This window comes from Podarcis muralis, chromosome 12 (genome assembly GCF_964188315.1).
Source record: "Podarcis muralis chromosome 12, rPodMur119.hap1.1, whole genome shotgun sequence".
Taxonomy (NCBI): domain Eukaryota; kingdom Metazoa; phylum Chordata; class Lepidosauria; order Squamata; family Lacertidae; genus Podarcis; species Podarcis muralis.
This window is the reverse complement of record NC_135666.1, coordinates 28,164,180-28,189,108: the sequence shown is the minus strand read 5'-3', so window position 1 is coordinate 28,189,108 and position 24,929 is coordinate 28,164,180. Positions and strand designations below refer to the sequence as shown.

The window sequence follows — 24,929 nt, the reverse complement described above, 5'->3', positions numbered from 1 at the left end:
GATTTTCTCTAGTCTAATCATCACAGTACGATTGCATAAAACATTAATTTGACTGCTCTAAAAGCTATTCCATTAATTTCTCAACTTGAGCTCACCGTGCATGACTAATTAACAGCTTAACCAAAGAGAAACCAATCAAGAAATAGACAGAAAGCAGCAATCGCACAACGACCAGTTCACATGTAACACTAAGCAAACCACAGGGGAGAGAGGCTCCACCTCCTTGGTCATTTTGGTTGCCCTATTCTGAACTTCTTCCAACTTCAGCATTTTCTTTTTGAAGTGAGGTGGCCAGTACAGAATATTCCAAATGCAGACACACCCTATAATGGCATTATATTGGCAGTTTTATTTTCAGTTCCTTTCCTAATGATCCCTAGCATGGAATTTGCCTCCTTCTTTGCAGCTGCTGAACACTGCAAAAGATCAAGCTATCCACTATAACCCCAAGATCTCATTCCTGGTCAGTCAGCACCAGTTCAGATCCCATGAGAATAGATGTGAAATTAAGATTTCTTTATTTTTGTCCCAGTATGCATCAAGATTGTGTCTGATTTTTCTCTTGCTACTGTGATGATACGGTAAGCCAAGTCATGGTTCCACTTAGCCTTATATCTGAACCTAAGCTGCAGTTAAGGTTTGTCCTATTAACGGCCTCAAAAAATAGCATGGTGGCAGCAGAACCAGAGGAAAAAGGAGGACGCAATCTCCTCTCTGAGAATATGCCCATTTGCACATTCACACTAAATAACACATGGAAGTTAAACACGAACTAAGCCACTAAAACCTCAACATTTGCACCAAAATGGAAAGGCGTGACCATTCTATGTATTACAAGACTCCTATATAGGAAGTCAAAAATATAAAGAGCAAATTAGAGAGTCAATTGGATCCTTACCAGAACAGAAAAGAGAAGTTGAAAAGAACAATAAAAGAGGTCTTGAACAAGATTTACATGCTGCTACTTTTTTAAAAGCAGGGGATTTTGTAAAGCAAGGGATTCACAATGGGAGGGAAAGAAGGAAAAAAGCAGTGTACAAACTCACAGAGTGCTCTGCTCCCACTAACATGAACACTGGCATCGGGTGGTATGGAAAATGCAGCTCCGTCCAAAGCAGCAAAACAAAACACCTCCAAACCCAAAATAATCTCCCTCCCTACTGTTAACAAGTGGGTGCAAAGGCATTGCTATTTTGTAAACGAAAGTGCTTGCACACCCATCCATCCATCATAATAAATTGGGCCACAAAGGTCCAATGCCAATGTAACTTTCCTGTTGTTGGAGACTGCGCTTATACAATTTCTCTTTCTCTTTCCTATTTGAATCCTTTCACTTCCCACCTGAGACCGAAGTCTTAACTGCAGACCAACTGCAGATGCAACTGCCTGTTTTGCAGCCTTGTGCGTTGATGTTAGCGCGAACAACAGAGTTCACGGTATTGGCCTAACAACATGTTCTCTTATACCATAGAGAGTCTGCAGGAGATACCTCAATAGGATTAAACAGGGGAAACTACATTTCTAAACCCCAGAAACAAGAAAACTCTCAAAATTTACTTGTGCCAAAACAGCTCAGAAGTTACAGTGGAACCTCAGGTTACATACGCTTCAGGTTACAGACTCCGCTAACCCAGAAATATTACCTCAGGTTAAGAACTTTGCTTCAGGATGAGAACAGAAATCGTGCTCTGGCAGCATGGCAGCAGCAGGAGGCCCCATTAGCTAAAGTGGTGCTTCAGGTTAAGAACAGTTTCAGGTTAAGAACAGACCTCCAGAACAAATTACCGGTAAGTACTTAACCCAAGGTACCACTGTATTTCTAAACCCCAGGAAACCAGACACGTTCTTTGTTGAATGGAAGGCTGTTGACACATCTCATTTTCTCCTCTCCCTGATCCTTGGTCAGGAAACATGAAGGCACCTCTCTTTTCTCATGCTGCCTACCAGAGTCAAGACTGAGAGGCTGGTCTTAGCAGAAGGAGGGAAAGATAAGAAGCAGGAGGGGCAGAGGAGAATAGAAAAATGGGGCCAAGCAGGATGGTCCGCCCTCCCTGAAAACACTGAGCAGCAAATTGCCCAGGAGGACAATTAAATGAACTGTAACTATTCAAGTGGTGAATTTGCAAAGAAATGGGGGCTTAACTTGATTGCGGGGGAGTTAAGATTTAGAAGTGCTTTTGATTCAACTACACATCGCTAGACATAAAAACAGGAGAGCAAATTCAAATAATTGCCAACTGGTATGTGAATCTACTTTTTATGCATCATCTAAAATTTCAGGAATTAAAACACACATACTCCTCTGAAACATTCTGAGTGCAGGTTCAGACTTTGGCTGTCTCAATTAGTTATATTAATGTGCCACCTTGTGGACGATCTATGAAATTGCAGTTTCAAAAAGCAATGCTAATATTTTGGTTTGTTAACACAAAGAAAAGGTGATGTTCAACTTTGCAGAACGGAAGCTTCTACATAGCTCCACGGTAGCAACTCCTAATATGTTTTTCAAAAATCTGGTGGAGTGAAAATCCATGGACCACAGATCCTACAAGTGCGCCCAAATTTAACAATAGCCCATGAATAAATCCACTTGATTCTGGCAAAAGGATACAAAAAATGCCACCTTCTAAAACCAACCAAGTATCACCCAGGGGTTCTTCAGTGTGGCTAATAAAATGTATCCACCAGTGACTGAGGTAGATACAAATTTGTTTTATGGTGGATTTTGTTTTTTGTTTTTTACTATTACAGTGGTACCTCGGGTTAAGTACTTAATTCGTTCCGGAGGTCCGTTCTTAACCTGAAACTGTTCTTAACCTGAAGCACCACTTTAGCTAATGGGGCCTCCTGCTGCTGCCACGCCACCGGAGCCCAATTTCTGTTCTCATCCTGAAGCAAAGTTCTTAACCTGAAGCACTATTTCTGGATTAGCGGAGTCTGTAACCTGAAGCGTATGTAACGCGAGGTACCACTGTAATTAGATTTAGATTTTATTTGTTTTAAAAGTATTTCCCCCCTTTGGTTTAAAAAGAAATCTGAATTTAATATAAACATGTTAAAACATGTTAACAAAAACTATTTAATGCCTTCAAAGTGAGACAAGAACAATAAAACATGTGCAATGACAATAAGTTGATTTCTTCCTAAGAGAGAGAGCTGGGGAGAGCGGAAAATATCTGCCTTCTGAGGTACAGCATTATGACCCAAACAATAAGTGTGGTATTCTTGTGGGCTTCCTAATAAACCTAGGGATTAGAAAGTCAACACAGGCACAATTTTTTTAAAAAAAATGGTACCCTGGATCACACAAGAATAATTCACCAGGTCCAACTGAGTGAGCCTGTTTGACTATTTTAGGCCCTCAAGCTACTGGAGCCTGCCAATGTTTCCAAGGACAGGCAACCCCAAAATTGTGTGTCACTTCAAGAACCATCAGGGCTACCTCGTCCCATTCTCAGAAGCCCCTTCTGTACCCACATGTACTGTAACAGAGATCCTCTCAATTTCTAAGTCCCTTAGAGTCGTTTTGCCTTTGCGATAGAGATCTTAGGGTAGCGGAATGATGTGCAACTTCAGAATTGTGAGAATGCACACAGATGCATCAACTGCTGTGAATGCTGCTGGATGCACCTGACCTTTCCCTACATCAGGGGTGGGAGAATGGTGTTGTTGCTCTCCAGTTCCCATCAGCCGCAGTCGGCATGGCCAAGGGTCATAAATTATAGGAGTTGAGACTCTTCCTTAGGGTTGTGGGTTTGAGCCCCAGGTTGGGCACAAGATCCCTGCATCCCTGTTCCCCATCCCAGCTCTGAAGATGGCTAGGTGAAATCATGGGGAGTCTACACAGTCCCAAGCATAAACCAAGCCTTTCAGCAAGGAAGGTAAGAAGTTATCCTAGAAGACTGATCCATCAACGATGGCACAGGTATGCCTTCTGCTGCGTTCCTGCTCAGCCTCAAAGCACCGTTGTGGATTTCCATCCTACTGAATTACGGTACCTCCACAGTCCCCAGCCTACTCATGAAAGTGACTCACTTTTTTCCTGTGTTAATTACTAGCTTTTTCATGTCTCAACATATTAACACCCTCATGGGTGAGCAGGTAAACAAAACAGTCATTATGATTTGCAGGGTTGCCTCTGATCTAAACGAACTCTGCAAGCATTTAATTAACAATCCTCAGGGATTCTGAACACCAGCTTCCTTGGGTACACAGACAGGTCTCCAGATTTTCCTGAACTACAATTCCCACTATCTCTAATTATTGGCCATGCTTGCTGGAGCTGATGGAAGCTGCAGGTCAGCAACATCTGGAGGGGCAAAAATTTGCCTATACCTGTTTTTGGTAAAAGAGTTAGCAGTAAGCAAAGATGTCGGAAGCTGGTGGCAACAGTTTTTACTGATTTTTTGTTTAAAACTCAAACATGAGTTTTACAAAGGAGTTTTTCATCACAACACAATTTTTAAACCCCATAAAGAACACCACCATACCATAACAATTTCAAGCACAGAATATAACTAAAAGCAGTGTAAGCTACGAAAAGGAATTCCCAGCATTACACGGTCCTATTAAAACCAGTGTACTCAAAAAACACACAATTAAAACCGACAGTATCAATGTGGGTATGTCTTTTAAGCCCATTCAGGGAGCAGGGATCAAATGAGATCAAATTCCAAAACTCTGCAGGCAACTTGCTGATAATTCTTCTTTCAAAACAGCTTTCTCAGCACAGAAAGCCTATGGACTTCAAAGATCCTAAGATGTCAGTATTGTCCAACAGACAGTGTGGACTCGGTGAACCTGCCATGGATACTATCGGACTGGTACAAAAACAACAACAACAACAACACTCATGAAACCCATGAAAAGAAAAGAATTAACAGGGGTCATGCTTGCTGAAGCAAGAATAGCTGAGGCTTTCCCCCCATCAACTACAATTAGCAATCCAACTGCTGGGAAACTGTGATTTACAGACAAGAACACTTGCTTGAAGTGGTGATACCATCTGGGTGGATTAGCAATGTCTGCACGTTCTGCCCAGGAGGACGTTGTTGGTATGGCCAGAAGACTTACGGTTTTCTGAATTAAAAAAACTAAACTGGTGACCTCATAGTGCTTTTTATTTGCCTAACAAATCCATATTTCCTAAGTCCTCCAAAGCGAGAACCAACAGGTGATTAAGTTAACACATTTTCCTGTCAATCCAGTCCTGTGCATTTTCTTTACAATTTTTTTTTAAAAAAACCCCACAAAGGATGTCCAATCCTATAACATAAAAAGTGATAGATAAACCACTACCACACATACAAAAAAGTAGATGGGAAAAATAGATCACCCAATGATGAGCAAGGCAGAATTCTGAAATTAAAGGTATGAAAAGCTGAGGAAGGAAGGAAGGTAGGAAGGAAGTTGATTTTAAATCTGGACAGCCTCCAGAGTTTCTTTTTTAATTCTGCATGCCTCATCCTCTTTAACTAAAGGCCACACAACAAACGTAGCCCAACTACCCAAACCACATTCCTAACTAGCATGAAGGAACAACAAAACAAAGGGTTTTCGCCAAGCTACTTCCTCAACCTGCCTCCAGCTGTCCTTTGATAATGTTCAAATGAGTTGCTACAACAAATGTGTGATAAAGCCTAAGGAGCATTCTTGTGCAAATGGATGGTAACAAGCCTTATGCTCCGTATTCTAACCAGCCACCATCACCATCACAAGTTAAGGACACAGAGGCCCAGCAATCCAGGGGTAACATATTTGTGTGTACATTCAAGGAGCCGGAGAGGAGTTGCCTTCTGCTGGTGGACTCTGGCCAATGGGGCACAGAACCTAGGAGTCAGACTGTTGGTCCATCTGACTCAGTACTGTCTACACTGACTGGCAGAAGCTCTCCGAGATTTCGGGCAGGGATATCTCTCCCAGTTCTACCTGAAGATGCTGGAGATTGAACCTACAAAGCAGATACTCTATTACTCTGCTATGGCCCTTCTTTTCAAAAAGATCAGACATGATGGGAGTTGTAGTTTTAGCAACATCTGGAGGTCCTTCCCATTCCTTGAGGATTAAAGACAGTAAAAACTCTTGCTCAAGCTTTCTTGGAAAGTCCCCTTAATTTCCGTTAAGGTTCTCTCTTTTCTGGCTGAAGCCATTAATACAATTGTGCTCTTTATAAAAAGGTAAAGGTACCCCTGCCCATACGGGCCAGTCTTGCCAGACTCTAGGGTTGTGCGCTCATCTCACTCTATAGGCCGGGAGCCAGCACTGTCCGCAGACACTTCCGGGCCATGTGGCCAGTGTGACAAGCTGCATCTGGCGAGCCAGCACAGCACACGGAACGCCATTTACCTTCCCGCTGGTAAGCGGTCCCTCTTTATCTACTTGCACCCGGGTGTGCTTTCAAACTGTTAGGTTGGCAGGCGCTGGGACCGAACGACGGGAGCGCACCCCGCCGCGGGGATTTGAACCACCAACCATGCGATCGGCAGGTCCTAGGCGCTGAGGTTTTACCCACAGCGCCACACTGTCCCAAATTACTACAGTCCAAAGAGGATTTAGCTCATTTTTTATCATAATGATATCATGATGACATTTTAATGTGTGGTCATGGAACTATATCAGGCTCTATAGCATATGTACACCAAAAGACATAAAGAAAAAAACCAGGAAAACAATGCGAAAAATGGGGAGACCAACCTAGCCCCATCCATCAGCAAGAGAAGGACTAGCTACAGGGCCCTTCTTGCAGGGAAGAGCACTAATAAGAACACTGTAATTAGAAGTAGTGGCTGAGTTTAGTTTTTTCCTCCTCCCTCCCAATCCTTTTGCCTTTCACGTCATGCATTTTAGCTACTAAACCTGAGGGCAATACCTGTCTTATTCCCGATTGTTGCACAATGCTTTGGGAGCCTTTTTTTAAAAAAAAAAATTAGAAGCAGGTAAAAATATATGAAACAAATGTACAGTCTATATATGAGACTTATACTAAATCAAAACTGGTGACAGCAAAAACCAGCATCCAGCGATCCAGCAAAATTCTGCATTATCTGGTAATTGCTTGTTGATTTCAGGGAAGAGTGGAGTGAGTATCAGAATGTCCTTTTTAAAGGAGTCGCAGACTACTTAGAAATTATACCCAGTCAGGGCAGTGGTTCATCTACCACATTACTGCTCATTAAAATTCACAGCAGCTTCCCAAGATTTCAGACAGAGCTACCTTTCGCAGTCGTCCTCACTGGAGAGTGAACATGAGACCTTGAATATGCATGGCACACCATGTACCCTACCACTGAACTGTGTCCTTCCTTGCTCACTCAGGTATTCATTTCTGCACAGGCAGGCATGAAGATTTTCTCACACAACGGTACAGCCAAAGAAACTGCATATTCTTCTAAGTGCCAACATGGGTGGTGAGTGCCAACAGGGCTGTAGCCAAAACAGACCCACTGAGAATCAAAAAGGACGTATCAACATGCTTGGAAGAATCCTTTTCACAGAAACAGAAACAAACAAACAAAAACCTTGAAGGCGGAGGGGAACTGATCCTGCTAAGTGACCATAGAATGTAGAGTGCCTGTTGGGAGATGGAAAAACAGTGGAGTACAGTGGTACCTCGGGTTACATACACTTCAGGTTACACACTCCGCTAAACCAAAAATAGTGCTTCAGGGTAAGAACTTTGCTTCAGGATAAGAACAGAAATCGGGCTCCGGCGGCGCGGCGGCAGCAGGAGGCCCCATTAGCTAAAGCGGTGCTTCAGGTTAAGAACAGTTTCAGGTTAAGAACGGACCTCCGGGAACGAATTAAGTACTTAATCTGAGGTACCACTGTATTTTGGAAGTGGGCATGACTGGCTAGAAAACTGCACACACAGCCCAGAGATGGAAAGAAGATAAAGTCCCTACCAGAGAAGAATGGCAAATTAAATTGTTGGACTATGCTGAAATGGCAAAACTGACCAGAAAGCTCAGGAACCAGGAAGATCAAAACTTTAATAAGGAATAGGGAAAATTTTATAATTTTATCTTGGAGTCCACTGTAAGCAGTTGAAAACACTAGCAGGATTCCAAGAACACTTGTCATGTAACAAGAGATATGGTCATAAAGGAGCTATAAAAAAAATGGATTATTGAAAAAAAGATGCGGTAGAAAAAAAAGATGCAACAGAAACCATGCAGGGGAAGGTGGGAAGTCCAAAGATTCGGAGGAATCTTTTAATTGTGGATGTGTTGTGGTATTATTATATTTTTAATATTGTAAAATCAAATAAAAATTATTTTAGAAGTAAAACTGCACACAAACACACACCTTGAATAAGCAGCAATTGAATAAAGCAAAGGCGAAACCTCTGTTCCTCCCACGAAAAAAAATCAAAAATAGAATCAGGGATCTATTTGCATTGACTGCACAGACTTGTATCGCACACAATAATCCACGGACCTTCTAAGCAACTCACATAAGAATAAAAATAAATATCAAATGATTCAGAGACTAGGAGCACTAAAGCAGCCTCTGCATAATACAGAATCAAAAGATCAAGATCTAAAAACTGGAGCTCCAAAAGCTCTGAGCAAATAAAGCAATCTTCCCCTGATGCTTAAAAGACAGAGTGTCACCCAATTGGGTGCCAAAACAAAGAAAATCCTATGCATCCCATAATCTCTCAATGTGGGGGATGGAAGAAGGCTATACACTAATGATCTCAGTATTGTGCGGCAGGGAGAGATACATTTGAAAAGAAACATCCCCTCCTGTCCTATTCCTGCCTAATCTAACTTCCTTCTTTGAATGAACAGCCACAGAAGGTTTATTCATTCATCAAGTGTATGGTGTGGTTTGTTGCAAGCTCTGAGGCAGAGCACACAAAAAACAACAACTGAGAATACGCTGTCCTCGGTTTAAAGGACATCTTTTTTTAAAGACAGCTCGCTGCTCATCAACACAATGACACAAAGCCCAAGAGAACCACAAAACAATGACAACAGCAAAAACCCGTCTCTTAAATTGAAAGAGGTATCTTTTGCTGAAATATTATAAGAAATAAAGCATGTACAGTTCAAAGAGGCTACCAGTGACTAAAAAATGCATCCTTTAAGTTAATAGGGAAACTTGTTTCACTGGCTTCCACAACCCACCAGAGATATACATCATAGTGTAGACAATGGAAAATAGGCAAGGGGGCAGAAGGGATAAGGGGCAACTACCCAAACATCTTCTAATACTTCCTGCTAGCCCAGAAGCGAGAAGAGAGACTTTGAATGGTTGCCCAGAAACCGCACGATTCCCCCTGTTTGCTTCCTCTTTTCCACCCCAGTTTAGCTCTTGCTGAGCTCAGTTGGCATGAAACCGATCAGAAAGAATGCAACAGGCAATAGCATGGCCTTGCTCCAAAATGGTGGGAAACACAACCAAGACTCACAAAGCACACCAGGGCCTGCTAGCAGCCTCCCACAGGCTAGATTCTGCCCACAGGCCACCACTGCAAACCATTAATGCGATAAGTTAACATTGCCATTTGAATAAGAAGCGATTCACAAGTACAAGAGAACAAAAAATTACAGAAACTATGATAGTTCACAGTACCTACTAGAATATACAGTATATCACCATACCTTGCTTGGAATTCTGAAGTTCTCCAGGGGGCTCAGATCATGAATACTCTCCTGAGGACTTTTCAGACCCTTAAGGGAGGAAAAGACAGTTTATGTAATACAGTCCGCAATCTCCACAGAAATACTTCAGAAATACTTTGGTTTGGACTCAGTCTGACCCTTATGTTTCCCTCCCCTTATGGTTTTGATTTATGGGCTACTTTTAAAATGAGGCTGCATTTTAAATTGCATTTTAACCTGTATTTTAAATTCGCCCACCCCATTATGTTTTTACTGTAATTTTACTGGTGTTAGCCGCCCTGAGCCCGGCTCTGGCTGGAGAGGGCAGGGTATAAATTAAAAAATTATTATTATTATTACCCACGAATAAGTTTGAAGGACAGTGTGTGTGTGTCAGCTATTTATTGCAGCCATTGCCAACCTGATGCCCTCCGAACGTTTTGGACTACAACTCACATCAGCCCCTGCCAGCACAGCCATTCTAGCTGGGACTGGTGGTCAAACAACCAGTGGGCACCAGGCTTGTGAAGGTTGATTTACTGGCACTGTGCAGGAAAATAACTTGATTTCTGCACTACGGGGGTTGGACTTGATGATCCGTGGGGTCCCTTTCTCATCTACAGTTCTATGATTCACCTGAGTTCAGTGCTGCGGCATTCCCAGCTTCCAGCAGCTCTGGATAAAACAAGCGTCTGATTTGTTTTCCCCTCTGCTTTCAATCTGGAGCTCCCCATTTTCATTCTATCAGTCCCACTAATGACTCCTTGGTCCATTTTCGGGGCAGAAGGTTGCCACAACCCATCCGTATTGCTCCTCCCCTGCAGCTGAAAGCCACCTTACCACCCATCCCCGGCTTTGGATCCCAGTTGTGAACAGTTGTACCTCAACCACATTGGATCTGAAAATATCTTATGTGCTATAATTGCTTTAAACTGTAAATTTAATTGTTTTACATATTCCATGGTTTAACTGTTTTTTATATGTTTTTATTATATTGCAAATTGTTTTGGGATGCCTGTGTAAAGCAAATCATTAACAAAATAGATATAATAATGGCCGATCCCAAGGAACAAAGAAACATTTACTGAAATAAATTATACTGTCTAACTCCACAGTATTTAAATTTAATATATATATTTAAAATATATATGAAAAGCAATATACTTTGAGAAGCAAAATAAGAGCAGCCTAATCCAATGAAGTACTGAGGACATACTATGTCATCCCTTTAATAGCAAAATCAGGAGTGGACACACAGAGATATTCCACATGTTTCTCTCATGCTTCACCAAGCAAGCATAGCTCTATGCTTTTTCAACTGGGATCTTTCCGGGACCAAATCATTGGGCAGTTGCAATCCCTTCAGAGCATTATATTGTGCAAGTTGATCAATGTAGCCCAGTCCACACACACTCCTGAGAAGAGGTTTCCTCTAATGTTTATCGTGCCTTTATAGAAAAACCTACCTCACATGAAACAAATTACCATAAAAACAATAGCATCTGTTTTACAAAGTTTACGGATATCTCTGTTTCCCCATACTGTGCTACACTCCCCCAGAAAACCTACAACCTCATTGTATGAGTTCACCAGCTTGGTAGGTCCTAAAGGCAGCTTTACTTGCACAGATAACATATGTCTCCTTCTGTCATCAAGCACAGAAAAAGAGATTGACAAGTATATATGGCTCCCAAACACCAATACCATTACATTACCCATAGAATTCAATGGATGGGAGAAAACCTCAAACCGACCAACCCACAGTCCACATGGATAACAGAAAATGTATCTGAAGATCAGGTCAGTCCCTAAGCCTAAGGATTTGGGAAGCATGCATTAAGGAAAAAATGTGGACAGCCCAGAAGGTGGTAGCTCCCCCTTTCTTTCAGGAAAGCCCATGCTATCTCCTTCATTCACCAACTCCTTCCCACAATGTGTCCCATTCATTCAGAAATCCTTCTCCCCACAAAGAAAGCAATGGAGAGTACCTAGCTATTTTTTACTCAAAGCAGACGTAGACCCACTTGAAACTGAACGGCCTTAGTCATCATGCTCTTCAACCTACTCTGGATGTGACTAGCAATGGATACAACGCCAATGCATGGCAAGTTCCCATCCCTGTTCATCCTTACTGGAAAAGATCCCCTGCCCTCTCCGAAGCCCTAAGAAAACTCGACACTTGTATGCTTGCGAATTCCTGCCTTCCCCCTCCCTTACACCCCTAAAGAGGCTGAAATTTCCCTAGGAAAATTCATCACAATCCAGTGAGGCTACCACCTTATAGGCATTTATAAGGAGCAAGTCCCATTAAAAAGACAACAGAGGAAAAAACACGCACAGAAATTGTGGCGCGTGTATTTTAAAGGTTTCCCGTGTCTTTCTTTATGCGACACATTCACATGGCCACCCTGCCGCTTATTCCTATCACCCAAATGCCGCCCGCGTCCAAAGCCTTCCTTTCAGTTGCGGGGATTCTGGCCTTGTCCTACAACCGCAAAGACCCCGCTCCCACGACGCGGAGACCCTCCCACCACCCGCCCTTGGCACCGCCGGCTCCGCTCTTTCCCGCCCCTTCCTCGCCGCCCGTGCAAAACCTCCGCTCCCCGACCCGCTTGCCCTCCCGGCGGTACCTGTCGGGTCATCAGAGACTTGATCTTCTGCATGGCAACGCAGCGCCGGCCGCTTCACAAGCTCCTGTCACCCATCGCGCTCCGCTCTCTCCGACACAGGGAAGCCATTTTGTACATCACGTGATACGCTCTTTCGCTTCCCTATTGGATTATGGGATCGGTAGTCCAGGAAGGACACGCTCCTTCCCACACTCTGGACCTGAAGACACTACAAATACACTACAACTCCCATCACGCTCAGCGGGACGTCTCTCCGCTCACCTCGAAGAGTAGACGTTCCAGGAGGGAGGAAGCTGCATAGAGATAGGAACAGTTAGAGGGGCAATCCGATACACGGAGACGGAACTTCCTGGTTTCTTCCTGCCTGTCTCTGCCCCCCGACGTTAAATGAATGGTGACCCTAGAAAACAATAGGGATTTTAGTAGATGCAGCTGGACAGCAGGGCTTGTTTGTTTTCTCGTTTAAACGTATTAAAATGCCTTGCTTCTGACAACACACTCCACTATCCTCCTATTGGGGTGGGGCCCCTGAAATGTTTAATATTTATCACGTTTAATATTTCGGGTCAGAGATGGAGCTGAGCTTGGGTTGCCTTGCAGTAACAAATTCCCTGTACAAAAAACAAACAAACTTCAGACTGCAGCAAATCTGTTTAAATTACTCACTCTAATTCCTCCCAACCCTAATCCAGAATGCAGTTTCACGTCAAAGTCTTGCTTTTCTTAGATAAAATCGCATGAAATTGCGTTAGAAAAATGGCGACCTTCTTTGCTGCTGCTGCGCAAAGGCTGACTCAATCACAGCTACCGTTAAATCCCAAATTACTCCATTTTTGGTGGGTTGACAGCTGTCACTTCCGCCTCGTGAGAGACCAAAAGGGGACCAAAGCAAACACGCAAACTTGTAATTCTGAGGTTGCGGCGGAGGGCGAGGGAGACGGGCACAGCGAAGCGCAAAGGTGCTGGGCTTGCCGTGCAAAGCAACGGCGCCTCCCGCCGGCCAAAACGACATTTCTTCCGAAAGCTGATCTCCTATTACTTTTATTCCTGCTATAGTACTTTGTTCAGGGCAGATATCCCTTGACTTTAGGCTTGACGGTCCCAAAGAAGATCTTGCATGTTGAGTAGACTGTCCGGGTACAAGTTGTAGCAAGAATTCTTTGCGCAAGGATAACTATAGGAATATAGAAAGAGGCACATATATTTTAACATTAATCTTCCATGGTCCCCCTTTGGACTAAGAACCGATCTAGAACATTTATTATCTAATATTATAGTGAATAATGATGTCGCAGAGCTGGCACAGAGATGAACCATAGTATGTGTTTAAAAGGAATACTTTCTGCACACGCACACACACAGCCCCTTTGGGGCTAAGAACTGATTTCATGCAGGTTTATTATATAATATCGTGGGGAACAATTATATCCGACCATTTCTGAAGAGAATAAGCTAGCTAACTGGCAAAACACTTCCATTTCTAACACTTACGAGCATGCACAAGTCAAAACGTTATTCCTCCAGGTAGCTGTTTAGCTGTCAGCTGTAGGAAGGTGAATGTAACCTGCGTGCCGCTCTGGGCTCATTTATTTTTTATCAGTGTTGAGTGATTCATTCTGTATGCCCCATTTATCATGCTCTGTGTTTGCTGTGAATATAACCGGAGCGGGGAACTTAGGGTCACAGGCAATGAAGATGTCGAACACTAATCCAACAGGTGTTCCCACTCCCTCTGCCTTTTGTATACACATATTCAAATCACCTAAGGCAAGCCAGGGTAGGGGCTGATAAACTCACTGCTGATTTCCCTAGCAAATAAGGCCCACGGCTGCTGGACCAAACTCTGGCTTCACATGCACACCAGAGAGAAAGGGCTGCTTGCATGAGACAGGATGCTTTCATGGAGCCCTTTAGCACCACATTTTGTGACTTGCAATGCAAAATCTGTGTTCTGCTTTTAGGTAAGATCTCAAATTTCTTCTTCTTCTGATACATATTTAATCCAGGTGTAAGGTTTTGTTTCAGTTCCATACTTTTGAATGCTTTTAACTTTAGTAACTTTACCATTATAAAACAACCAGGAACTGTCAGTTTTCAAACCATGTGGATTTTTTTTTATCCTACAAACATATATGATTTGTACAGAAAAACTGGAAATATATAGAAGGGTAGGTAGGTAGGTAGGTAGATACTAACTGCAGTGGGTAGTGTTGGGACAATCTTGGTGTTTTCACTCTGGAAGGCTGCAATCCTATACCCACTTACCTGGGAGTAAGCCCCACTGAATGCAGTGGATCTTACTTCTGAGTGGGCTGTGCTGTAATACGGAATCTTTCGTGGAGCCTTAGAAAAGCAGCAGGAAAATTTGAGGTATCAATTATTCTCACTGCCTTTTTGAAAAATACGTCATGCAAATAAGGTTGTTTCCTTTTCAGTTTTCCATATGTAATGGCCCAGTATTATCAATAGATCCTTCTGCCTAAGACATTATGGTTTTTGTATAAAGAAAAGTATACTTAGCATTAAAAATGAATGGCTTTTCATAAAACACCACACACAAAAATTAATAAGATGGGCATTCAGCAAGATAATATGTTTATTATCATTATTAATGAACTTTTAAAAAGTTGCAGTGCTTGTGAATGAAATAAATTTTATGGCTATTTTATGTACTTTTATACATTGCGATTAAATTGGCTTTTTACTTTCATTTCTCATGTGAGGTCTGATGTAGTCCATTAAAAACTGCAAACTTGATCCCATTTGTGATGTTTTGGTTTCAAAAGATGACACATTTAGCACATTTTATCTTGCTATGATTTGTAATAATTTAATTGATTTCACGTCCAATATGTGTTGTACTAGATGTAGAACAGGGAGCAGAAGGGGAGGAAGCATACCATGCCACCAAAATTCTCAGTTTTATAAACTTTTATAAACTTCTTCCAAATAACGAGAGCTGTGCACAAATAACAATGAGAATTTTCCACTTTGTGGACAGAGAAACTGGAGTGAAACCATCTCACAATTTTTTGTAGGGGAGCGGGGATCTCCAACAGTTCCTCAGGCTTACCATTTGCTGTGACAATGGCCCATGGCACAACAAATCCCACTTCCCAAGTTTTGTTTTGTTGCTGCCGCTCAAGAAGCAGCAACAGCCTGTCCACCATTTTGCATCCTCCATAATGTCCCAGACCAAACATTATTCCAGGCATTGCAGAAGAGGAAATGGTTGCTGCCACACACAAAAAACTGGTGGGGGGGAATGTAGAAAAACATGCAAAGTGGCCTTCTTTGTATGGAGCGTATCAGAATAAGAAACATCAGTCTTCGCTGGAGTTAGGAGAAAAAGAAGAGGACATAATTCTGATTGATCAAGATTTCTGCCCTCTTAACTCAATTGTCAGAAAACACCTCACCCTAGCTGACCCCACCTTGTGCAAAATTGTCCCACCACCCATCCATTTTCAGCTATGCACAGGTTCTTTACTTCATCCTTTTAAACTAAATTACAAACGACTGGGGTTTTTACTGCCACCAAGGTTCAGTATAAGATCCTTTAAACCAGTGCAGAGATGATAAAGAGGAGAGGGGCTCGGGGTCAGATGGGAATACGAGATTGTTTCAGTTATTTCAGGGGCTTTATGGGTTAAAACCAGAATTTTGAAATGTGTGCAGAAAACTACAGATAGACTACAGGAAGATGCAGCTGCCCATCGCAAAAAAGCAGAGCTGCTAAATCAGGGGTGGCTAAATAGTCACCAAATTTCCTTGGGGTGTGTGGATCTTAAAGGTGTGATTTAGGCAGGCTCATCCCCTAGATGTGCTATGGAGGAAAGTTGTTTCTTGCCAGGTATTTTCTTCTACAGAGACTGGTACAGAGTGTTTGAATTCCTGGCTCTATTAATGAAGAGCTGACTTACTGCTGCTGTTAAATTGTGTCCTGTGGAAAATGGGAGCCAGACTGAGCTTAGTGCGGCTTCTGAGCAGTTGTGTGTAGGATTGTACTGTAAAACACTACCATTCTAATGGTAAAGCATTCTGCTTTACTTGGCTTGGAACAACAGTGGTACCTCGGGTTACATACGCTTCAGGTTACAGACTCCGCTAACCCAGAAATAGTGCTTCAGGTTAAGAACTTTGCTTCAGGATGAGAACAGAAATTGTGCTCCGGTGGCGTGGTGGCAGCGGGAGGCCCCATTAGCTAAAGTGGTGCTTCAGGTTAAGAACAATTTCAGGTTAAGTATGGACCTCCGGAACGAATTAAGTACTTAACCCGAGCTACCACTATATGCTCATAAGCATATAAACAGGGCTTTTTTCGGGGGGGGCAGGGGTACGCATACCCCTAAACATTTTGTAAATCTTTGTACTTTTGTCCATTTACTGTATTTACTTTTCCCGATTTGAACTATAAAATGGTGATTTTCTTGAGTCAAAATGAGAGTACCCCTAAACATTTTTTAAAAAGAAAAAAAAAGCACTGCATATAGATCACTAGAGAATTAAGCTTTTAGGATCAGAATGCGACCTGTACTTATTTTTGAAAAAGACAAGGAAATCTTCCCACGGAGATCTTAAGTTTATGCATTAAACTCAAAATATGATGTCACGGTTTTTATTTAAACAGAAAAAGCTGCAGGATGTTTCCAGTCAACAAGGGTGGTGTTGTGCTTACTAATACTTAAAGCCGGATATAGAAGCAAAATGCAGCCTACGCTCTAGTTGGAGGTCACTTTGGAGAAACCTAGCCTGTTTATATCCAATACACATAAACGGCCTTGAAGAGATAACCTGAGCCAAGGAAGGGAGCGGTTTGCTTAGAAAGCTTATTGCCTGTTGTCTCCACTCCTGTTTTGCACCAGCTATACAGAAGATGCACAGGACTACGTTCCTTGTGCAGAGGGAACGACTGTCAAATAACACCTGGCCACAGAAATCCTCCCTTGTCTGGAAGGAATAATACACTAAGGATGAAACTGTAGCCTGAAACTGTAGCCTTTCAAAAGTGAAACATGGTTGTGTTTAACAGATCTGCCAACTCTTGACTTTTGGGGGCAGGAGACAGATTTAAAGTTAACCTCCCTTCCATGATTTTGAAATCTGACCTCTCTGGCTTCGATCAGTTTCACCCTGGACTTCTCTAGATGATTTTTCAAACGTGCATTCAGGATGAATTTGTGCTATTGGTGGTATGGGGTGGTCAAGCACACTCCCTCATTCAAGTCTATTTGAGCCTTCAAAATGATCTGGACAGTCACGGTTCACACAGCGTCTGCGGCAATCTGTGCATGGTCTGTAGCTTCTTGCTGAAATCATGTAACATTTCATACTACAAATGGTGTTTGGGATTTTTGGTCCTGCTTTTGTCACTCTATAGTGCTAGGGTGCCTTTGACAATGAGCTGAATTAATTTCACTATTTTATATTTCCTGTTCAGGATTCTGGTGTTCCTGTGGTTTGTGGAAACAAATGAAGGTTTAGTAGAGCAACTGCAGTTCTATTAAACTTATGTTTTTTTAAAAAAATGGCAGAGAGAGAAGCTGGTGCTAGTGCACCCCAGAAATTTGCAGACTTAAGCCACATTCACACCATATGTTTTAAGTGCTCTTATACAACTTTGACAGCCGTAGCTTCTCCCAAAGAATTCTGGGAGATCTAGTGCTGAGATGGTTAAAATTCTCAGAGTATTTTAAAAGTCCCAGGGAACTCTGGGAATTGTAGTTCTGAGAGGGGGCTAGGGGTCTTTGAATAATGGCAGGCAATCAGTCTTTCTTAGCTAGCAATTTTCAGCAGCTTTGCTCAGAAGCAATTCCACTTGAGTTCAATGTTATTCGCTAGTGAGCTCAGGATTACAGCCTTGTGTCCGTTATAAGAACTGAGCTGGAACCTCTGAAATCAATTACCAGAGAAAAGTCCACAGAAATACGGGGGAAGTAAGACAGCTCAACTCTTTCTTAGTTCATGTAGTGCTGCAAATGGGCTTAGTTATCGGCGGTATCTAGTTAAAACACGATCGTGCCAGGCACTAATTAAATATTTGTACTTGTATTTTTCTTATTATTTTGAGACAGTTTACCTTCCTTCCCAGCGCAGCTCACAAGGTTGCCTCTGAGGTGATACTTGGACCAAATTTTAAATCCCAACACTGTTCCCATAGCAAATAAACAGACCAAACAAGGAGGATTTGTTGTATATCAGCAACTTCCTTAATTCCTGCTTCCTTCTGGCTTTGCAGAAGTTCTCCCATAGTGATTATACCTGAATAAATCATCAGGTCATATTCATACAGAACAAATTTACATCCCCTGGAGGCAACTCCACCCTTTTTGACAGCAAAAACAAAAGGGTTCCTTTTTGCTTGGACATTTTCCATGTCTGTAAACAGGGCAGGTTTCACAAGCAAGAGAAGCTACATAGAAACGTATCTTATGGTTGTATATATTATTGGCCCATATTCTGCAGTCCTGTATCGACTTCCCAAGAAGCAGGCGTACTCAGGGTACTTTCATACATGGACTTTATAGAAGCACCCAACCATTGTCCTGCTTTCAGCTGGCTTGGAATAGCAACTAAGCTTCCATTTAAATGGGCAGGTCCCCTTTCCCCAGCTCCCGTGTGACACACAGGGGCATTATTCATCAGGATCACTGTTAGTGGGGATAGGATTAAATAGTATTCCCCGCCCCCGTCCCCTGGCCACATTTCCCTACCTTCTGCAATTGAAGGGGGGCGGAGAGAAAATAAATGGATATAGAGACAATGCTACTCAGAAAGGGAAGAGTGTATGACAGACCATATGGAAGGAAATGACTTTATGCAGGAAGAGCCATGCCATAGACCATATATACCTGGAGAAATTACACAAAAATTAAATTAAAAAATTTCCATAATACAGTAAAATTACAACAACAAAATGCAAATCAGATAAATAGAATACAGTGGTACCTCGGGTTACATACGCTTCAGGTTACATAAGCTTCAGGTTACAGACTCCACTAACCCAGAAATAATACCTCGGGTTAAGAACTTTGCTTCAGGATGAGAACAGAAATCGTGCTCCGGCGGTGCGGCAGCAGCGGGAGGCCCCATTAGCTAAAGTGGTGCTTCAGATTAAGAACAGTTTCAGGTTAAGAACAGACCTCCGGAACAAATTAAGTACTTAACCCAAGGTACCACTGTACAGAGTTTGCGCTTAAAAGTAATTATTAGCCCTTACTGCCCATTAAGGATTATTATTTTTTAAGGAATCTTTTTTAAATCGGGATGGGTGGGAAGAGAAACCAAAAGGCAAAAGCATCGTGTCGATGCACTGTAAAAAAAAAGTGAATGAGCAAAGCATGGTTATTTCAGAGTAAATTTCCAGTGTGGAAGTAGCGACACACAGATGCCTGTAAATCTTAATGTGAACTGCTGATTTTGCTCCAAGGGATCATGGTAGCAGCCTACCCATGAACCAGGCTAAAGTATGAGCAATGAGTGAATAAGTCTTAAGTGTCAGGATGATCACATAAATGGTTGCTACAGGCCATGGTTCCTTCTCATTGTATTTCCATGTATTCTGGCTATAGCAGGCTTATTAAGTAGTAAATGATAAAATCAATTGCTGTGTTTAAACATGGGGTGAAGAGTTGAAGTGAGAAATGCTGACATCAAGAAGATTCCAAAGCTATTTAAAATTTGACATACTAATTTTACTCCCAGAAAGTTTTTGAGAAGGGCTGTCTCTTACCACAGTGGCACATAAAGGGTTCTCCTTCATAGAGAGCACATGTTGCGGTGGGAGCAACCATGACATCCCCTGTTGCTGGATGGCCACAAATTTGATGGGGCACCTCCTATGTTGCTGGGGAAAATTGATTGTTGCAATTTTATTTGATTGACGGGGGTGCTATATAGGTCCCTGTGCGCAGCATTGAGCTTCCTCTTTTCGCTGCGCACATCTGATTACCCGCACACCCAGCCTTTATTTAGGGTTTGTTTGCGCTGACCTTGCTATGCCTGTCATGGGGTCGTCTGCTTTGGAGCAGGGGCCTGGTAGGAATTTTACCATTTGGCTGATCGGCTGGTGCCATTTGGGTTTTGCCTACTGCGTACCAAATCGTCACAACTTGTAAGGTTGTGGTTAAAAGGGTAAAGGGACCCCTGACCATTAGGTCCAGTCATGGCCGACTCGGGGGTTGCGGTGCTCATCTCGCTTTATTGGCCAAGGGAGCTGGCGTACAGCTTCCGGGTCATGTGGCCAGCAGGACTAAGCCGGTTCTGGTGAACCAGAGCAGCACACGGAAACGGCGTTTACCTTCCCACCGGAGCAGTACCAATTTATCTACTTGCACTTTGACGTGCTTTCGAACTGCTAGGTTGGCAGGAGCTGGGACCGAGCAACGGGAGCTCACTCTGTCACGGGGATTTGAACCGCCAACCTTCTGATTGGCAAGTCCTAGGCTTTGTGGTTTAACCCACAGCGCCACCCACATGGTTAGGCATTGGTTAATTTTTGGTTGGTGGAGGGGATGTGGTTAGCTGTGCCTGCCCTTCCAATGCTGCTGCTGCAAGGGTATTCCGTTAAAGGAATCCAGGGGCTCGCCATGCTTTTGTCCGTATCCCTGGCAAAGGGCTAGGGCCACGCAAGAGCCCCTGGGAACATTTGGGAATAGGGGAGAGCTTGGCACCCAGCTTTATTCTATCCCCAAAATTGCTTACCCTTACTGACTTCTGCACAGGTGTGGTTGTCAGCACTGTTCCTACCTCCAAGTGGGAACACATAGTCGCTAACCAATGCCTAGGCAACCGCTCACATCCTGTTATTCAATAAAGTTGTGGCCAAAATTATGCCAAAAACTAAAACAAAAATGATGTGTGAACGTGTTTTTATTCAGGGGTGGGGGTCCTCGACACACAACTATTGTTTGTGGCCTATTTGCATTGCAAATTATAATCTTTTCTCATTTTCAAAATTTCTTTCCCCCTGCAGGTATTTGTTCTGCCTTGAAGTTGACAGTCCCATCACATACCATCCGTGGTATTAAAGGGCAGTCCCTCACTCTCCCAGTTGACTACAATTTCAACATTACAGTTTCCAATATCCAGATAATATGGCTGTTTGAGAAGCCACCAACAACCCCCATATTTCTGATTGGCTGCTTGGTAAATCACTCAGTAGTTCCAGACTTGGAATATAGGCACAAAATTGCACTTAAGCCTCCAAATGCATCCTTGCAGATAAGATCTCTGAACTTCAGCGATGAAGGCAATTATATTATCAAAATCAATATCGATGGAAACCGAACGATACCTGCAAGTGCAAAGGTTCAAGTTACCGTGGATGGTAAGTAATATAAAATGTTGGAATCTAAAGGTTCAACCAAAATGCTACATAGAGGTTCTGTGGCCATCTCCTATGAGATGGTTTAAAATGTATTAATAGCAGCCATTGAGGGTACAATTGGCAGCACACTGTGCTCTGGGGAAGGGGGCTATTTGACTCTTTTCTGTGGGCCCTTCTAGTACCAGCATAGCAAGCCCCGCCAGCGCCTGTGGTACCAGTGGCGGGGGGGGGGGGTTCGCATGCGGGCAGCGACAGAGCATGCCCCACCAACAACCAAGATTGTGCAAGAGATCCTTATCTTCTACAGCATGTTTTGTTGAGCCCAGATTCCCCAAATACAACTGCAACTATGGCAAGACTGCTATTTAGTCTTAATTCCAGCAAAGGTGTTTTGAATCACACCAGGATTCAATAAATTGCATTCTGTCTAAGGGCTCATCCACACTTAACCTTTCCATACTTTCTAGATACAGGACTACTCTGTGTCTAAGCACTTCCTCCCTCACCGCCACTTTCCCCCAGAAATCCCACTCTTTGACTCTGACTCGGAACAAATGGCAATTCAGGTTTTCCGTGGATTGGTGTTTGCTCTGATTCAGAGGTAGAGAGTGGGTTTTCAAAGGGAAAGCACCCAGGACGACAACAACAAAGCGCTCAGACACAGAGCTTTAAAGCGCATACCTGGATGAGGCCTTGTTCTGTTACAGGTAAGCAGAATAAGATGGCCGAAAGCTTTATCTTGCTGAACAGACTGTGACAAGTTGGACTGCAAATATGAAAGTCCTGTTTTAAATGTTACCCACAAGGGGATGAATTCCTGAAAGGAGAAATGGGGAACTCTGTACATCAGTGGAAAAGGTTCTAATCCTCTGCAATTAATGTTGTATTTTGGGGAGGGGGGGCAGAAATTCACAGGACAGCATTCAGCAATATTACACACACACACACACACACACACACACACACAGACACACACACCCCAGGTGTATAAAATCGTACCATTCATTCTACCACCTCAGACACTTAACTAGCTCATTCCCACTATTTTACTTTATGTGGCAGACTTTGGGCTTATCCACCCTTACTTTTTGCACTGCTCTTTCCAGGCAAAAGGCCACATTTTAATGCTTCATGTCTGAGTGTGCAGTTGTTGTTGTTGTTGTTGTTGTTCTTTTGCTCCTCCTTCAGAAATCCTGCTCTTTAAAGCTGAATTGGAGCAAATGTCAATTTGGGTTTTCCACAGATTGATGTTTGCTCCGACTGAGCTTCAAAGAGCAGGTTTTCACGAACAAAAAGGGCTCAGACATGGGTACCTTGAATAGCAGGGAAATTACACTTCGCAAAAAAAAAAGTATATTAGACAAAACCACACACAGAGAAACATAGATTAGGAGAAGTTTGCAAAATGCTGGTGAATTTTCATGTGGACTTTGAAGCACTGCTCACTGATGTGGAATACTGAATGTAGATTGAAAAAAATGAGAGAAACCAAAAAAGAGAGATTTGCCCACTCCTTGCTGTTGTGCATGGTGGCCACATTTACTGGTGCAAATGGCAGAAATTCTTTGTTATCGGGAGAAGTGTGTTCAGACAGGGTGAAATGGCTCTGCCCAGCTACTAATGGATATGGGCAAAGCTCTCCCATACAAGGAGGGGGACTCCAATTGGGCTAAAGGCTGCACACACACATAGAGGAGCTCTACTTGCATACATTTATACTCAGGGAGAGCACTTTCCCACATTGTGTGAATGCATGGATCGCTGGGAAGTATTTCTGCCACCTGCTGCAGTGGGAGGTGGGGCTGCACAAATTTCTACAATGTATGCAGGGAGCAGGGAGCACACCTGTGGTGCTTGTTAATGGCAGGTTTGGGATTAGCCCACCTGGCCCCAGGACTCCCCTCATGTGGTATTCCCCCCCACAGTGGCGGAGCAACATGCTGCAGCCCCCGGAGCAGAGAACAGGCGGGGGCGTGGCTGGCGCACATCCCAAGGTTGCGTGGCATGTGGCGCACATCCTGGGATGGTGCGGTGCACTTTTGGAGGGCAGCTGCGATGGCACCCTTTCCCCAAATGGTACCCGGTGCAGTGTGCTCCCCCCGCCAGTGCCCCCACATGGGTGGAGGGAAGTCAAGCAGTTTCCCCCCGGTTCCTAAATTATTCAGCAAATAAATTGTATACCCACTGGCCATGCTGCCAGGGGACTCTGGGAGGAGGTTCTAGCAACATCTAGAGGGCCAAAAGTTACCCAATCCTTGGTTAAAATACATTGACCCTAACTTCAAAGATCTTTTATATTGCAGTTCCTGTCACAAAGCCAGTCATATACATTGAACCCTTTGCTGGAGTCGTGGAGAACAGTGGGAACATTACTTTGAACTGCACTGTGGAGGAAGGCACACGGGTCGCTTACCAGTGGTTGAAAAATGGAAATCCCATTGAAGCTGGCACTATCTATTCCTTGTCAGCAAACAACAGCACGCTTCGGATTGTCCCTGTCGTCAAAGAAGCCATTGGGAATTACAGCTGTTTAGCAGAAAACCCAGTCAGCGCAATGGAGAGTGACGTGATCGTGCCAACGATATATTGTGAGTAGCATATAATGGAGACCATATGTTGCATATAGTAGCTGAATTGAAAGAATGAGGTTGTGGTGGGGAATTAAGAGTGATAGTGGACAAATGGTAGCTCTTTGCCATTAGATTATTTGTTTATAATAATTTAATAATAATAATAATATTTTATTTATACCCCGCCCATCTGCCTGGGCTTCCCCAGCCACTCTGGGCGGCTTCCAACAAAATATTAAAATACCGTAATACCTCAAACATTAAAAGCTTCCCTAAACAGGGCTGCCTTCAATTGTCTTCTAAAAGTCTGGTAGTTGTTGTTCTCTTTGACATCTGGTGGGAGGGCATTCCATAGGGAGGGCATCACTACCGAGAAGGCCCTCTGCCTAGTTCCCTGTAACTTGGCTTCTTGCAGTGAGGGAACTGCCAGAAGGCCCTCGGCGCTGGACCTCAGTGTCCGGGCAAAACGATGGGAGTGGAGACGCTCCTTCAGATATACTGTACCGAGGCCCTTTAGGGCTTTAAAGGTCAGCACCAACACTTTGAATTGTGCTCAGAAACGTACTTGGAGCCAATGTAGGTTTTTCAAGACCGGTGTTATGTGGTCTCGGTGGCCACTCCCAGTCACCAGTCTAGCTGGCACATTTATATCCCACATACAGCATCCTCCAAGCAGCTGAAGGACATATACATGACACCCACCCTCCCCTTTTTAACCTCACACCAGCCCTGTGAGGTAGGCTAGAGAGTGGCTATCCGCAGCCCACAACCTTTGTGACTGAGTGACGGTTTG

General features: G+C 43.3%; 2 protein-coding genes across 6 annotated transcripts in view; one reads left to right on the top strand and one right to left on the bottom strand.

Moving 5' to 3' along the window:
* The window catches only part of VPS50 (VPS50 subunit of EARP/GARPII complex), a 73,601-nt gene extending 61,209 nt beyond the window's left edge, over positions 1-12,392 (bottom strand). The window contains exons 1-2 of the mRNA XM_028750078.2: positions 12,239-12,392; positions 9,609-9,677 (exon numbers count right to left, since the gene is read on the bottom strand). Coding sequence (XP_028605911.2) covers positions 9,609-9,677; positions 12,239-12,271 — 102 coding nt within the window. The 5' untranslated portion in view covers positions 12,272-12,392. The remainder of the gene's footprint in view (positions 1-9,608; positions 9,678-12,238) is intronic.
* A 1,556-nt stretch (positions 12,393-13,948) lies between these two features.
* HEPACAM2 (HEPACAM family member 2) overlaps positions 13,949-24,929 on the top strand; it is a 31,425-nt gene continuing 20,444 nt past the window's right edge. For 3 of the 5 annotated variants that reach the window (XM_077936946.1, XM_077936945.1, XM_077936944.1), the window contains exons 1-3: positions 13,949-14,199; positions 21,213-21,566; positions 23,870-24,154. In XM_077936946.1, the coding sequence (XP_077793072.1) occupies positions 14,121-14,199; positions 21,213-21,566; positions 23,870-24,154 (718 nt within the window). In that variant the 5' untranslated portion in view covers positions 13,949-14,120. The remainder of the gene's footprint in view (positions 14,200-21,212; positions 21,567-23,869; positions 24,155-24,929) is intronic. The other 2 variants (XM_028751491.2, XM_077936943.1) reach the window with 2 other exon arrangements.